Source organism: Bufo gargarizans, chromosome 5 (genome assembly GCF_014858855.1).
Source record: "Bufo gargarizans isolate SCDJY-AF-19 chromosome 5, ASM1485885v1, whole genome shotgun sequence".
In the NCBI taxonomy this organism is placed as follows: Eukaryota; Metazoa; Chordata; class Amphibia; order Anura; family Bufonidae; genus Bufo; species Bufo gargarizans.
This window is the reverse complement of record NC_058084.1, coordinates 443,605,154-443,621,027: the sequence shown is the minus strand read 5'-3', so window position 1 is coordinate 443,621,027 and position 15,874 is coordinate 443,605,154. Positions and strand designations below refer to the sequence as shown.

At 46.2% G+C, this 15,874-nt stretch overlaps 1 protein-coding gene across 1 annotated transcript in view; it reads right to left on the bottom strand.

Annotated features, from left to right (window-relative positions):
• The window catches only part of LOC122939505 (calpain-8-like), a 129,268-nt gene that overhangs the window by 19,435 nt on the left and 93,959 nt on the right, over nucleotides 1–15,874 (bottom strand). The window contains exons 5-8 of the mRNA XM_044295572.1: nucleotides 3,450–3,629; nucleotides 2,707–2,728; nucleotides 2,088–2,171; nucleotides 1,911–1,996 (exon numbers count right to left, since the gene is read on the bottom strand). Coding sequence (XP_044151507.1) covers nucleotides 1,911–1,996; nucleotides 2,088–2,171; nucleotides 2,707–2,728; nucleotides 3,450–3,629 — 372 coding nt within the window. The remainder of the gene's footprint in view (nucleotides 1–1,910; nucleotides 1,997–2,087; nucleotides 2,172–2,706; nucleotides 2,729–3,449; nucleotides 3,630–15,874) is intronic.

Below are 15,874 nucleotides of genomic sequence, written 5' to 3'. Positions count from 1 at the left end.
GTTGGAAGGGGTTGCAGCACTTAGGTGAGCACTGCGGCCTCTTCCCTGGGCTATGATGTCCTTCATCACATAGCCTTCCTACAGTTGAGTCCCATTCAAGCAATGAGATTGAGACATTCAAAGAAAATGGCTAGCTTACACTCAATTTGCATATAATATTTACTGTTAGGGTCCATTCACACGTCCGTTAGTGTTTTGCGGATCCGCAAAACATGAACACTGGCAATGTGCATTCTGCAATTCGCGGACCGCACATCGCCGGCACTATAATAGAAAATGCCTAATTTTGTCCGCAATTGCGGACAAGAATAGGACATGTTCTATTATTTTGAGGAAACAGAAGCACGGATGGGGAAGTGCGGATCCGCAAATGCGGATGCGGACAGAACATTCCGGCCCCATTGAAAATAAATGGGTCTGCACCCGTTCCGCAAAATTGCGGAACGGATGCGGACCCATTTTGCGGACGTGTGAATGGACCCTTAACAGTAAAATACACATAATAATGCAATAATAAAAAATAATAAAACAGTCACGGTCCCTTTTAAAAACTTAAAATACGGAGCTCTCGCATATAGCACTAGTGTATATACGCTAAAAGACGGCTGAATTGTAATTATAGTTAATAACCGTTCTCATCGGTGCATCCACTAGACAACTTTGTCTCCGGTTGTGTCCTTTTTTGCAGTGGAATAATGTCCAAATGCAACATATACTAGGTAATAGTCAATATGCTAGCGCTCCTGCGCTTGAGCTGGGACTCGCAGTACTATAGAAACTTAATAGAGGGGACAAACTCCAGTGTATACTGCTCGTGAGTCTCCCCATTCTACAATCTGCCGCTCGGCCTACTGAACTTGCGCCTTTGTGTTTGTGCTGGGATTTGTGGTACTATAGAAGTTGATGTCTGTTACTCCGCGTTCCACAGTCCACCGCTCAGCCCGTTGTTCATCGGTGTATCGGCTGCTCTGCTATGTGCTGGCTTGTATGACTCCACGCATGCGCTCTTCAAGTATGGAGACACCAAAACCGATTCAAATACTGCAAGATTAAAGTTCTCCAGATGTTTATCCACACTAGCGATACTGGATAAGCCGTCCTACAAGACGCGTTTCGGAACAAGTGTTCCTTCCTCAGTGGTAAAAAATTATATATACTTAAAGGGACCAATCTCTCTATATATACCTGTGGATGATAATTAGAAGCTAGATAATTAGAAGACTGTATATTTTTTTTATTTCATTTTTCGTTTATTTATTTTTTTATTTTTGTTTTTATATTTTTAATTAGTTTTAGATAATAGTTTTTTTTGGGGGGGGCCTTTTTGCCTGTAACATGCATTTTGTCTAAGTATGTAGTAAATAATAGTGCAACCTGAGTCCAATGACGCAGTGTGCACTATACTTAAGATTATACGAGTAAAATCACTAGCGCACAGTCCGTAGTTTGCTATTTACATCCACAGGTATATAGGACGGCTGACACGCAATGTAAGTCAATGAGGACGGATCACTTTTCTCTGACACAATAGAAAACAGATCCGTCCCCCATTGACTTTCAATGACGGATCCGTCATGGCTATATAAGACATAATACAACCGAATCCGCTCATGACGGATGCATGCGGTTGTATTATTGTAACAGAATAGTTTTTGTAGATCCATGACGGATCCACAAAAAACACTAGTGTGAAAGTAGCCTTAGTTTGCTGTGCTCCAGTTTACTACACTGACCGCCAATACCAACAACAGCCACAATACACTTTATGGCGCTGTTCTTAGTATACTATTAAGAGGCCACTATGCTCCTCAGAGCTGATTGCAGTGGGTGCTGGGAATCTGATCCTATCTTTTGTGGAGGTTTCACTGTGACTATTAAAAATGAAAATGAGAAATATCTAGACCACATACCCATCACTAAAGGGTCCGTTCCATTCAGTTTTACCCCAGGGATTCCTCAGTCGGATAATTTGAACCACTTTTCCATCACAGGTGACCTTCAAAGCACACAACGATAGTTTGAATAAACATAAAATTATATCACTACCAAGATCAAAAGGACTCTAGTCAAGTATGTCGTGTCCTCACCTCCTCTGCTCCGGTTATAGAGTACATATGTCCTGCAACAATATTCATTTCGTCAATAGTTTCTCCTACATCATCGACAAACTTCTGCAGAGAAAAAATAGTAAGTGTCACTAAAGCTTCTTTGAATCAAGCATGCAAATGTAGGTGTCACGGACGTACCGAGACATACGGACTTCCCCGCGAGGAGATCTTTGAGACTGGCAACACGTGGTTTGATTTGACATGTTTACCTTGTGGATCAATAGGCGTCTGTGTTGTTTCTGGTACCGGCCACACCCTTAACTTTCAGGTGTTGCTATTGTGGTCATTTTACTTTCCCTATTTATAGTTGTTTCTCCCACAATGCTGTGCGGTTAATAACTTCAGTTGGACCTGTAAATACCTGGTGTTTGGATCTCGGCTGAGTTCCTGGTGCTGCCATAGCTTCTTGGAAGTTAAGTGTTACCTTTCCGTTTTGTACTTTATTTAGACTTTTCTGTGTGTTGCATTTCCTTATTGTTTTGTATTAGGCCTTAGGGAGACTCCCGTTCATACTTTCTTTTGGAGGAACGGGTTGTCATTAGTACCAGGGTCCTTTAGGGTTAGATAGGACTTTAGGTATGCCTGTGTATAAACTCACCTGCCTCTGGGGTCTGTTCATACTGGTAGTCAGTCAGGGCTTTGATTAGGGTTTTCACTAGGAGGTGTCCATCTTCCTTCCCTTCCTTTCAGACCTTATTTCCTTTCCCCTTTCCCTATGTTCGGTGTGGGGTTTCCCTCCCACATTAGTGCGTGACAGCAGGAGGCAGTTGGTCCAGTATGTTCCCCACCCAACCATTTGACCATCTAAATTTAAAGGTTATAAGGTTGGAAATACACATTAGATAGCTATTGGCCAATTGAACATTTAATCGACGCCCGACAAAATGGACAAACTGCCCCACACATCTGCACAATTGGCTTGGCCAAGCGTGTCTGTGCCCTGAATGGTGAGAGAGGAGTAAGTCGTATAAAAATGTGATCACATGGTCCAGCACTAATTGGACAGTGTCATCCTCTTTTAGGACACACCTCATTGACAAGTGGAATAGTAACTCTCCCAGTTGTTAAACAGGTTTTGCAGAAGTAAAACTTTGATAACCTATCTTGAGGATAAGTCATACATATCTGATTGGTGTGGGTAAGACTCCCGACATCCCATTCCATCAGTAGTTCAAAAGGGATTCGGTGCTTGGGCGTTAAGTCCTGCTCAGGTAAAACTGGTAGACTGCACTATGTCTACAGCAGGACCCAGGTGAGGAACATGACACACGGATTCTCTCTTTGGTGCCCTGTACTAGGAATAACACTTTCATTTTATGGAGCACTGGTGGAAATTAAGACTTATAATAACTTACTGTGCTACTAGCGGTCAAGCTCTTTTCTATCAGTGTCCTCTTGACTCTCTGAAACAAATCTGCTGGAGGTTTCGCAGTTTCATATGTTTCACCAACCCCTCCAGTGAAATCCACAAGTGATTCCAGAGCATGACCACCATCAAGGGCTTCATACGATCCATTGATCCTGCGCAGAATAAGTGTTACTGATTAGTGTGTTCTTTGTTTTTAAATGAGACACTGGCCCACATGGCCATGTTCAGACGGTACATTTTAAAGCGTCTTTTTAAACAAAAACAAGAAGTAGATACAGAAGAAGAGCGTGTGTGGGCACATACAGTGTAATTATTGTTGGTAGCAGACCCTGCTTACATGAGGCGATGTGCTGCCAATAACCAATTATTTTTATGCCTGTAAAAAAGATGTGATCAGCTGAATGTTCTCACTTGGCTGATCACTGGGGATCTTCACATGTGGCAGTGACCAGGACCGAGCATTTGTAGGAATGTTTATACACTTAATCATTGGCCTGTGTTAAAGGACCTGGGTTCAGTAATTCCCCACTAGAGGGAGCTTACAATCAGTTACATGTAACGGAGGGATTAGGCCTGTGTTTTGAAAATTTGCAAGACAACAATTCTAGAAGACTGCAACCATACTAAAAGCTTTAGAATCTTTTCACAGGAAGGCACAGTGTAACGATAAAGATTGTTAAATAAGCATTCTGGCATTTGTCTCAGTTGGTTACGTACATTTTGAACCTTTTCATTATGGGAACCTGGACATGTGAGCACAAGTCTGATGTGTAAACAGGACACAAAGAAAGAGGAACCAAGTGCCCATATATAGAGTTACTGCGTATTGACATAGCTAGGGATACTTATAGAAGTGTGTTGGGATTCGCTCTGGTAGGCAGGTTGAGCGGACGCAGTACAGAGGCACAAAACAGTTCTTAACCAAAAATTCAGTGTTCATTCACACATGGCAGGTTAACAAAACCAAACAAAGTCACCTTAGGTTTTAAGTCCTGGTGTTCAATTCACACCGTGCCGCGGGTACCGCATAAAAATGTCAAGTTCAGTTGACACTGTGCTGCAAGTACTGTGTAAGAAGGACAAGTTATGGTGTTCGTCGACCTGTCCTCCCAGACGGGTCGCAAGCCGACATCCAGCCACAGGCCTCACACACACAGACACAGCCTACTGCCGTCCAGCTGGCTTTTTAAGACAGTCAGATGTTGGCAAAGCCCGGACTTGCATCCCTCACCTCCCTCGGCGAGGTCGCCTGAAGAATATCAAACACTCTGTCCGTTCAACAAGATGGATCAGAGGACTCCAGAAAAAGGAAGGTATTTATTGAAGAAATTAGCTTGACGCGTTTCGAGGATTACAATAGAAGTTCCCTTCTTAAGGAGCATACAGGATGTCTCTCCAGTGTGACTTCCTGTGAACTCCAGGATTACATCATGACCAATCACATCCCTCCTGGCAGCTCTCAGTCCCCTTCTCTCTCCATTTTCCTGTTTTACTGTGTGGGTAGTAAACTCCACACCGAACACAGAAGTGAAAGGAAGAAGTACCAGGCCTGGAAACTAGAGAAAGGTCACCTCCTTGTGAATCCCTACCCTGAGTCCTGACTACTAACAGTATGAACAGACCTCGATGGGTAGGAATGCTCATACGCAGGATCCAAGAGCCAATCTTATCCTAAATGGCCCTGGAAATAGTGTCAGGACAAAAGGCGACCTGTTCCTTCCCAGTTGAAGAGACTCTCTCAGACCCAATACCAAAAGACAGGGGAATACAAAAAATACGAATTAGGGAATGTGGCGAAACCAACCTCGCCACTGGGTGCTGGAGAAGCCTGGTTGCCAGCCTCTTGCCTCAGGAGTATATGGGCCCTCTCATCAGTCCATGCTAAACTTTAACTCCATGGCAATTGAACTGTATTCGTGTAGTCTGAGTGCCATTCACCTAATAATTGAATGCACTCAGACCGAAGCTATCTGGGGATATGTTAAATGTCTATGTTTACTGTAATGGTTGTGACATTGTATATTTGAATAGTGATTTCTGTCCTATTGTCCCCACGTGTGTATTGGCGATTTCCCTTTGTCCAGGAGAGAAAATTGAATTACTCCCCAATTGTCTCCAGGACAGAAGACATTGTATAAAACTGTGTATTCTCCTGCCTGTGATAATTACAGTTGCAATAAAAAGTATGTGAACCCTTTGGAATGATATGGATTTCTGTACAAATTGGTCATAAAATGGGATCTGATCTTCATCTAAGTCACAACAATAGACAATAACAATCTGCTTAAACTAATAACACACAAAGAATTAAATGTTATCATGTCTTTATTGAACACACCATGCAAACATTCACAATGCAGGTGGAAAAAGTATGTGAACCCCTAGACTAATGACATCTCCAAGAGCTAATTGGAGTGAGGTGTCAGCCAACTGGAGTCCAATCAATGAGATGAGCTTGGAGGTGTTGGTTACAGTTGCCCTGCCCTATCTGCGTTTGCTTTTCACAAGAAGCATTGCCTGATGTGAATGATGTCTCGCACAAAAGATCTCTCAGAAGACCTACGATTAAGAATTGTTGACTTGCATAAAGATGGAAAGGGTTATAAAAGTATCTCCAAAAGCCTTGCTGCTGTCATAAAAACAGGAGTGGATCCAAAACAGAGATGACACATGAATGGAATATTTGCATGTCTTCTGTGTTTTGTACCCACTCCTGCTTTTAGCTACCAAATCACAAGCCAATTCTGATGGGACCATACAGGACTTACAGCTACTATACAGACAGGATCCATTGTGCATCTCATTATTCCTTCCTTCTGACAGATCAGAAGAAGGGTCAAATAAATAATTATGTCAGCCAGCAGGGAGGTGGCAGCAGCATGAGGAAACCACACATTGGCCCAATGAGAGAGTCTGTAGGTGGCGGCAGCATGAGGAGGCCACAGAGTGGCACAATGAGAGAGTCTGGAGGGAGCTGCAGCACTAGGAGGCCGCAGGGTGGCAAGGTGACATAGTGTGGAGGTGGCATCAGCATCAGGAGGCCACAGAGTGGCAAGGTGACAGTGTGGAGGTGGCAGCAGCCTCAGGAGGTCACAGAGTGGCAAGGTGACATAGTGTGGAGGTGGCAGCAGCATGAGGAGGCCACAGAGTGGCAAGGTGACATAGTGTGGAGGTGGCAGCAGCAAGAGGGTGACACAGAGTGGCACAATGACGAGCCTGGAGAAGGCAGCAGCATCAGGAGGCTGCAGAATGGCACAATGACAGAGTCTGGAGGTGGTAGAAGCATGAGGAGACCTCAGAGTGGCACAATGACAGAGTCTGGAGGTGGCAGCAGCATTAGGAGGTCACAGAGTGGCAAGGTGACATAGTGTGGAGGTGGGTGGAGCTCTTGGCATCAGATGTGTGGCATCAGGTGGGTGGCAGCATCAGAATAGTAGCCGAGTCATGTAGCCAGAAGAAACCGGCCTCTTTTGTGTTGGTGTGGCACCATAGATGATCTAGTCTGATGCATCAGGAATTGGTGGGTGGAAATCCTGGCTGATCCATGCCTGATTCATCTTGACAAAGGTCAGTCTCTCCACATTTTGGGTGGACAGGGGAGTTCTTCTTGGGGTAACTCTCTCCCCCGCCACACTAAACACCTGCTCTGATGCCACACTACTGGCCGGGCAGGACAGCTTTTCCAGGGTAAACTCGGCCAGTTGTGGCCACAAATCCAGTTTGGCTGCCCAGTAGTCCAGCGTATCTTCAATGACGGCTGGCAGGCTGCACTCCAAGGATGCCACCACCTGCTGGATCAGGTTCTGCTCCAGGTCTAGATGCTGCTGCTGGTGAGTAGTTTCTTCATTAGGCGGGTGAATAAAGCTGCTCATCAGTGACTCTAGACTGCTGCTGATGGAGCTGGTACTGCTTCTGCCACCCCACCCCTCCCCAGCAGCAATGGCTGTGGAACATAAGCGCAGAGGGCCCCCCGGTTAGCCCTGCAAGAGGATAGACGATGGCGCAGATAGTTAGCCGCCAACTTACTACATAGGATGTCTCTATAGTAGTAAAGTTTCTCCTCCCTCTCAGCGAGTGTAACAAAGGCCCCCATTTTGGACCGGTAGCGAGGGTCCAACAAGGTGGAGAGCCAGAAGTCATGGTGACAATTCGGCTGTCACTACCCAAGCAAGTGAGCATGCAGCGGGTCATTTGCGAAAGTGACTCGGAGGGACTCCCTGCCTCCATCTCCACTGCATACTGCCACGGTGTGTCTGGGTCCTCTGCCTCATCTTCATTGCCCTGTAGCTCCTCTGGCTGCTCCTGCTCCTATTCTCCTGTCCCCTGTGTAGAAAAAACACCCATTTCGATACACATTGCTTGTGCAGTGTCCAGATACAGGTGGATAATATTCTGTATTTGTCATGATGCCAATTGCAGTGTAAGCAGGGTACTACCGCCCCAGGGCCCTTCCAAGGTGTTATAACTCACGTCTCAGATTAGGAATGCCAGAGTGGTGTAATGGCCTATAATGTGTCTGTAGTTTTGTGGTAGTTGTGTCACAGTGTCTCCTACCTGGGTATGGCCGGATTCCTGGCTCCTGGCTCACTTGCAATAAATTTGAGTGTACTGATAGTAGGAGTAATAGAGCAATAAATGATGTCCAGACCTTTAGATGAAGTTCAAATTGAAATAACTTTCATTTAAACAGTATACAGCTTTGGTCTCTTGGTCCCAGCAGGTGTAGGCAATGATTGGCAGGAATGAGTACTTCTGCTTTAAATGTGGAGCTTGCAGGATAAACGTCTGCTTGGTAGCTATGCAGCTGTGGCAGGCTTAGCTTCTGCACTTATCTGTAACTTCTGCTGTGTGGGGACAGACTAGCTGAGGAGGAATAGGCTTCTCCTAGGACTCTGGACTTATCTCACAGATGGATTCTCAGGGAATGCTTTCTTCCTGGAACACTGGAGTTTGACTGTAGTTTCTGCTTCCTTCATCCAGAAGAGCCGAAGGTGCTCAGACTAGGTATTTGACCACGTCTCTTGCGGAGACGTGTCCCTACCCTAAGGAGGAAATACTACTCAAAAAGCTTCTTTCCCCAACATGGCTGAGCTACAACTGGTTCTAACTGGTTTTTCCCTCCCTTGCTGCAGGAAGAGGGACTAGCCCACCTTTCTCACAAAGGGGGAGCTAAGCTAGAATAAACCATTCCAGCTCAGATACACTAAACACTAAGCTGTCACTGCCAATGAGTTGCTGCCACCCGCTGGTGAACCAGGCAAATTACATGAACCATTACATTTAACATAGTTTTATGCACATTTCTGGAGGACATAATGAAAAATTACATTAGAAGACATTATAAGACGCGCTTAGAAGATAGCAGCGGGGTAGAGGAGTGTAGTAACACAACTCTGGGGTGTTACACTTGTGCTCCAATGTCCTCATCCTCCTCCTCCAGTTCAGCCCCCACAGGGCTCATGTGGCTATAAGATCTAGGTGCCACGTCTCCAGTCCCCTGACAAGCTAGATTTGCCAGCATCTGTTCCAGGTCATGAAGCAGTGGAATAACATCATTTATCACATAGTCCTGGTGACTGACAAATAACGTAGCCTCCTCAAAGGGTCTGAGCAAACAGCAGGTGTCACGCATGAGCTGCCACTGGCTGACATCGAAGTTGCACGGAGGAGTACTCCTGTCGGCTTGGATCATCAAGAAATCATTTATGGCCTTTCTCTGTTCGTACCATCGCTCCAACATATGGAGGGTGGAATTCCAACGGGTGGAAATGTCGCATATCAGCCTATGTTGGGGGATGCCATTCTGCCGCTGCAGCTCAAGGAGGGTGTGCTCTGCGGTGTACGAATGGCTGAAGTGCATGCTAAATTTCCTGGCCATTTTTAGGATGTCTTGCAGTTGGGTGGAAGACTCTAGAAACCACTTGATACCAGATTCAACATGTGTGCCATGCAGGGCGCATGGCTCAGCCCTCCTTGACGCAACGTTGACACAATGTTCTTCCCGTTGTCGGTCACCATGTTTCCGATTTTCACTTGTCCTGGAGAAAGACATGATTCAATTTCTTGCTGTAGGATACGGAGCAGTTCCTTCCCTGTGTGACTCCGTTCGCCCAGACAAGCGAGGTACAGAACAGCGTGACACCACCGTGCCCTGCACATTTGGTATGCTGGAGGGGCACAGTGAACTGTCCCTGCAGTGGAGGCTAAGGACACGGTGGAGGATGAGGAGGCAGAGGCGGACATTGTCGCAGGACCAATGGCGTGAGAACGTGGAGGAGGAAGCAGCATCACCTGGCCAAGTTGCTGGTTTGGCTGAGCAGGAACCACATTCACCCAGTGGGCCGTAAAGGACATGTATTCTTCCTGACCATAGTTAAAGCTCCACACCTCTGCATTGCTGTGCACTTTGGTAGACACCGACAGGCTCAAAAACTGGCCCACCTTCTGGTGTGAAAGGCTGGTACTGCCTTTTTGGCAAATAAATGACGGATTGGGACTCGGCTCAGCACAAGCCATCTGTTCGCTGAAAGGTTCAGAGTCTACCACTTGGAAAGGGAAGGACTGCAGCACCAGCAACTTGGCCAGGAGAACATTCAGCTTCTGCGTCGTTAAATGAGTGCACGCATACTGTTGTCTCTTGGCAATTGCTTTACTGATTGCTGATGGAATGACTGATGAGGAGTAGGAGGCAGAAGAGCAGGAGCATCAGGACCAGCAGATGATGGGAAGGACAGACAGCTACCTTCGGCTGAGGTGGTTGAGCCTTGATGGCCTGAAACCGGGTGCGTGCCACTGGGTGATGCAGCGGTTGCTGCGGCAGTCTGGACCACCATATCTGAGCCATGGTTCTCCCAGGCCACTTTATGGCAACGTTGCATATGTTGACGCAGGGCCGTAGTGGCAACATTGGCACCCTGGCCACGCTTCACCTTCTGCCCACAGATTCTACATTTGGCCACGTTCACTTCCTCCGGCGGCTTTACAAAAAACTGCCACACTGCCGAGTAGGTGAAGTTATCCCCAACACCACGCACTGACTGACTGCTACCGCCGCTGCCTCCGCAAACCCATGCACCGCTACTTCCCAGGCAGGTAGGCTCCAGTGAAGAGGGTGGTCTACCCTGGGCACGTTTTGCTCCCGATCTCCCACTGCTGCCACGCTGCTGACTCCTCGCCACGCTAGCGACTTGCTGGCTCCGCTGCTGCCTCACGGGCAAGCTGCCACCCTCTTCTCCCGATGATGATGAAGCATCTTCGTCACCCGGCTCCAAAGTGCGATCAGCTACATCAACATTATCGAGTACTGTCTGCACGTCACTGATGTCCTCCTCAACTGTCTCTGGGTCAGAAGCCTGACCGCTCCCAACACCTACTCCCGCGCCACTCTCCCCATCACTCCAGATCTTAGCTGGGCAGTAGCTGCTGACTGCCCTCTAGTAGCTCATCCTCACTGTATAGTGGAGCTGAGCCCACAGCATACAAGACTTCTCTGGCTGAGGGAACAGATAAGGCCAGAGGCAGGTTGAGGACAGGTGAGGGCACAGGACCTGCCCCCGGGCCATGCCAACTAAGTGTCGTGTCAGAGAAACCCACCGACTCTTGGCTGGGGGTGTCTGATATCACTTGGAACAAAGTGGATGACCGAGTCAACCATTCAAGAACCCCTGGGTTGCTGGTCAAGACACGACCGCTAGATGACACCGGGAGCTCAGGCCTCTCGCTGTGACCGCTGCTGCCACGCTGCCTGCACCAGAAACATTTAGGCCTCTACCACTCCCCTGTGCAGGGCCTGACACTTGTCTGTCTGACATACTGCTAGATCAAAAAAATAAATAAAAAGGAAATGTAATCACCCCAAAAAACTCTGTAATTTTCCCACTTCAGCACACAACTGCTAATAAGCCCCTTTTTTTTACCACTAATACACACCTAAAAGGTCAGTAATTTTGTCACTTCACCACACAACGGAAAATACTATTTTGTGCCGGTAACAGACGCCAAAAAGGGCTGTAATTTTGTCACTTCACCACACAACGGAAAAAACTTTTGTGCCAGTAACACACGCCAAAAAGGGCTTTAGGACATATAACTGGTTTGCCACTTATACACTGCAAAAATGGGTTTAAAACAGATGACTGCACCGCTGAGCGGCAAATATATTTTTTCTTTTCACGGTAATACACGCCACAAAAGGCTTTACAAGATATACGGTAACTGCACCGCTAAACGGCAAATATATATTTTCTTTTCACGGTAATACACGCCACAAAAGGCTTTACAAGATATACGGTAACTGCATCGCTAAACGGCAAATATATTTTGGTTTTGCAACTAATACACAGCAAAAATGGCTTTAGAACAGATAACAGCACCGCTGACTGGCAAATATATTTTGGTTTTGCCACTAATACTATCACATCTGCTATGGCAGGTACTAGACTTGCGGCGAAGATGGAAGGGAGACTGGGTGCCCTAACAAAAGGGAGAGGGAGGAGTAGTGACCCCTAACTCACCTAGCACTGGCACCTGGCTTCCCTGACGTCCCTAGATGGGTTGCTCACCCGTACGCTAGTCACGTGCCTTGTCCCTGGCTTACCCTGAAAGAAGACCTAGATAGTGAGTAGGGTGGTGGGAGCACTAGTTCTCACCACTGACACCTAGGGTATCAACAGGGAGTGGACAAACAACACAAACACCACCTATAATCCCCAAAGGGAGACAACAAACAGTAAGAAACAAACTGGAGAGAACCGGAGATCCAACCACACTGGTTCCAACAGCTCCTGTAGGCTCCACAGCAACACCACCTGAGGTCAGACTAGATAACCTGAAAGGAAGGTCTATATCTGGCAACAAGGGAAGTAGGAAAAGAGAATATATATGGTAGCTGGAAGTGGCAGACCAAGAACAGCTGAAAGGAAAACTACTGATACCTAGATAGGACAAAAAGGATCGCAAACCAAAACAGGAAAACCTGGACCGGAATCCATTCCCACAACTAGGTCATGGAGCGATGCATTGAAATTGGGCGAATAGCCACCAGCTACGACCTTCTGACGCCAGGCACCACGGGGTCAGCGATAGGTCTTGACACCCTCGTGACAAGTACATAGCAAAATAGGCTTTAAAACAGATAACTTAACCCTTGAGCGGCAAATATATATTTTCTTTTTCCGATAATACACGTCCTTTCATTGGTTTGTAGTAAGTGAGATAAATATCTGTACCTGCTGATGCTGCCAGCCTGCCTGTTTTTTTTTAAATAGCGCTCCTGAGCCCTGTTATGGCCCCCACAAATTTCACGCTAAGTCGGCTAATACTGTGCATCGGAGCAATGGGGAGGAGACACGGTCTTTCTCTGTGGGCGTCTCCTTCTCCCCTGGCTGTAGTACTGTCCAATCGCAATCGCAGTGCAGAGCGTCACAGCCAGGGAGAAAAAACCTCCCTGGCTGTGACGCTCTGTGCTGCGATTAGACAGCTCTACAGCCAGGGGAGATAGAGACGCCCACAGAGAAAGACCGTGTCTCCTCCCCATTGCTCCGATGCTCAGTATTAGGATACTGAGCGTGAAATTTGCGGGGGACCATAACGGGGCTCAGGAGCGCAGTTAAAAAAAAAACAGGTAGGATGACAGCATCAGCGCAGGTACATATATTTATCTCACTTACTATAAACTAATGAAAGGTCCTCTTTAAAACAGATAACAGCACCGCTGAGCAGTAAATATATTTTTTTCACAAAAGGCTTTAAATCATATAACTGCAGACGCTGACTGGCAAATATATTTTTGGTTTGCCACTAATACATGGCAAAAATGGCTTTAAAACAGATAACCACACAGCTGACCGGCAAATATATTTTTCTTTTGCCATTATTACACGACAAAAAGGGCTGTAATTTTCGCACTTCACCACTCAACAGCTAATAAGTAGGGATGAGCGAACTCGAACTGTATAGTTCGGGTTCGTACCGAATTTTGGGGTGTCCGTGACACGGACCCGAACCCGGACATTTTCGTAAAAGTTCGGGTTCGGTGTTCGTCGCTTTCTTCGCGCTTTTGTGACGCTTTCTTGGCGCTTTTTGAAAGGCTGCAAAGCAGCCAATCAACAAGCGTCATACTACTTGCCCCAAGAGGCCATCACAGCCATGCCTACTATTGGCATGGCTGTGATTGGCCAGAGCACCATGTGACCCAGCCTCTATTTAAGCTGGAGTCACATAGCGCCGCCCGTCACTCTGCTCTGATCAGCATAGGGAGAGGTTGCGGCTGCGACAGTAGGGCGAGATTAGGCAGATTAACTCCTCCAAAGGACTTGATTAACTGATCGATCTGCAGCTGTGGATCATTGAGCTGCTGATCCTCAATTGCTCACTGTTTTTAGGCTGCCCAGACTGTTTGTCAGTCACATTTTTCTGGGGTGATCGGCGGCCATTTTGTGTCTTGTGGTGCGCCAGCACAAGCTGCGACCAAGTGCATTTAACCCTCAATGGTGTGGTTGTTTTTTGGCAAAAGCCTACATCAGGGTGAAGCTGTCACACCAAGTGCATTTAACCAGCAATAGTCTGTTTATTTTTTGGCCATATACTGCATCAGGGGCAAGCTGCGCCTGTCACCAAGTGCATTTAACCCTCAATGGTGCGTTTGTTTTTTGGCTAAAGCCTACATCAGGGTGAAGCTGTCACACCAAGTGCATTTAACCAGCAATAGTCTGTTTATTTTTTGGCCATATACTACATCAGGGGCAAGCTGCGCCCGTCACCAAGTGCATTTAACCCTCAGTAGTGTGGTTGGTCAAGCTATCACACCAAGTGCATTTAACCAGCAATAGTCTGTTCATTTTTTGGCCATATACTAAATCAGGGGCAAGCTGCGCCCGTCACCAAGTGCATTTAACCAGCAATAGTCTGTTCATTTTTTGGCCATATACTACATCAGGGGCAAGCTGCGCCCGTCACCAAGTGCATTTAACCCTCAGTAGTGTGGTTGGTCAAGCTGTGACACCAAGTGCATTTAACCAGCAATAGTCTGTTCATTTTTTGGCCATATACTACATCAGGGGCAAGCTGCGCCCATCACCAAGTGCATTTAACCAGCAATAGTGTGGTTATTTTTTGGCCATATCCCAGTCTAATTCTGTCACTAAATCCATACCGGTCACCCAGCGCCTAAATACTAGGCCTCAAATTTATATCCCGCTAAATCTCTCGTTACCGCTGTCCTGTTGTGGCTGGGAAAGTTATTTAGTGTCCGTCAAAGCACATTTTTTGTTCTGGGTTGAAATACAATTCCCAATTTAGCAATTTAAAAATTTAGTGGTTTCTGCTGTATCAGAGCTATTTGAAATCTATCCCTAAAAGGGTATATAATATTCAAGGTGCACATAGGGTCATTCAGAATAACTTCACACACCCGCTACTGTGCATTTCCAAGTCTAATTCTGTCACTAAACCCATACCTGTCACCCAGCGCCTAAATACTAGGCCTCAAATTCATATCCAGCTAAATCTGTCGTTAGTGCTGTAGCTGGGCGAGTTATTTAGTGTCCGTTCAAGCACATTTCTTGTTCTGGGTTGAAATACAATTCCCAATTTAGCAATTTCATAATTTAGTGGTTTCTGCTATATCAGAGCTATTTGAAATCTATCCCTAAAAGGGTAGATCATATTGAAGGTGCACATAGGGACATTCAGAATAACTTCACACACCCGCTACTGTGCATTTCCAAGTCTAATTCTGTCACTAAACCCATACCTGTCACCCAGCGCCTAAATACTAGGCCTCAAATTTATATCCAGCTAAATCTGTCCTTAGTGCTGTAGCTGGGCGAGTTATTTAGTGTCCGTTCAAGCACATTTCTTGTTCTGGGTTGAAATACAATTCCCAATTTAGCAATTTCATAATTTAGTGGTTTCTGCTATATCAGAGCTATTTGAAATCTATCCCTAAAAGGGTAGATCATATTGAAGGTGCACATAGGGACATTCAGAATAACTTCACACACCCGCTACTGTGCATTTCCAAGTCTAATTCTGTCACTAAACCCATACCTGTCACCCAGCGCCTAAATACTAGGCCTCAAATTTATATCCAGCTAAATCTGTCCTTAGTGCTGTAGCTGGGCGAGTTATTTAGTGTCCGTTCAAGCACATTTCTTGTTCTGGGTTGAAATACAATTCCCAATTTAGCAATTTCATAATTTAGTGGTTTCTGCTATATCAGAGCTATTTGAAATCTATCCCTAAAAGGGTAGATCATATTGAAGGTGCACATAGGGACATTCAGAATAACTTCACACACCCGCTACTGTGCATTTCCAAGTCTAATTCTGTCACTAAACCCATACCTGTCACCCAGCGCCTAAATACTAGGCCTCAAATTTATATCCAGCTAAATCTG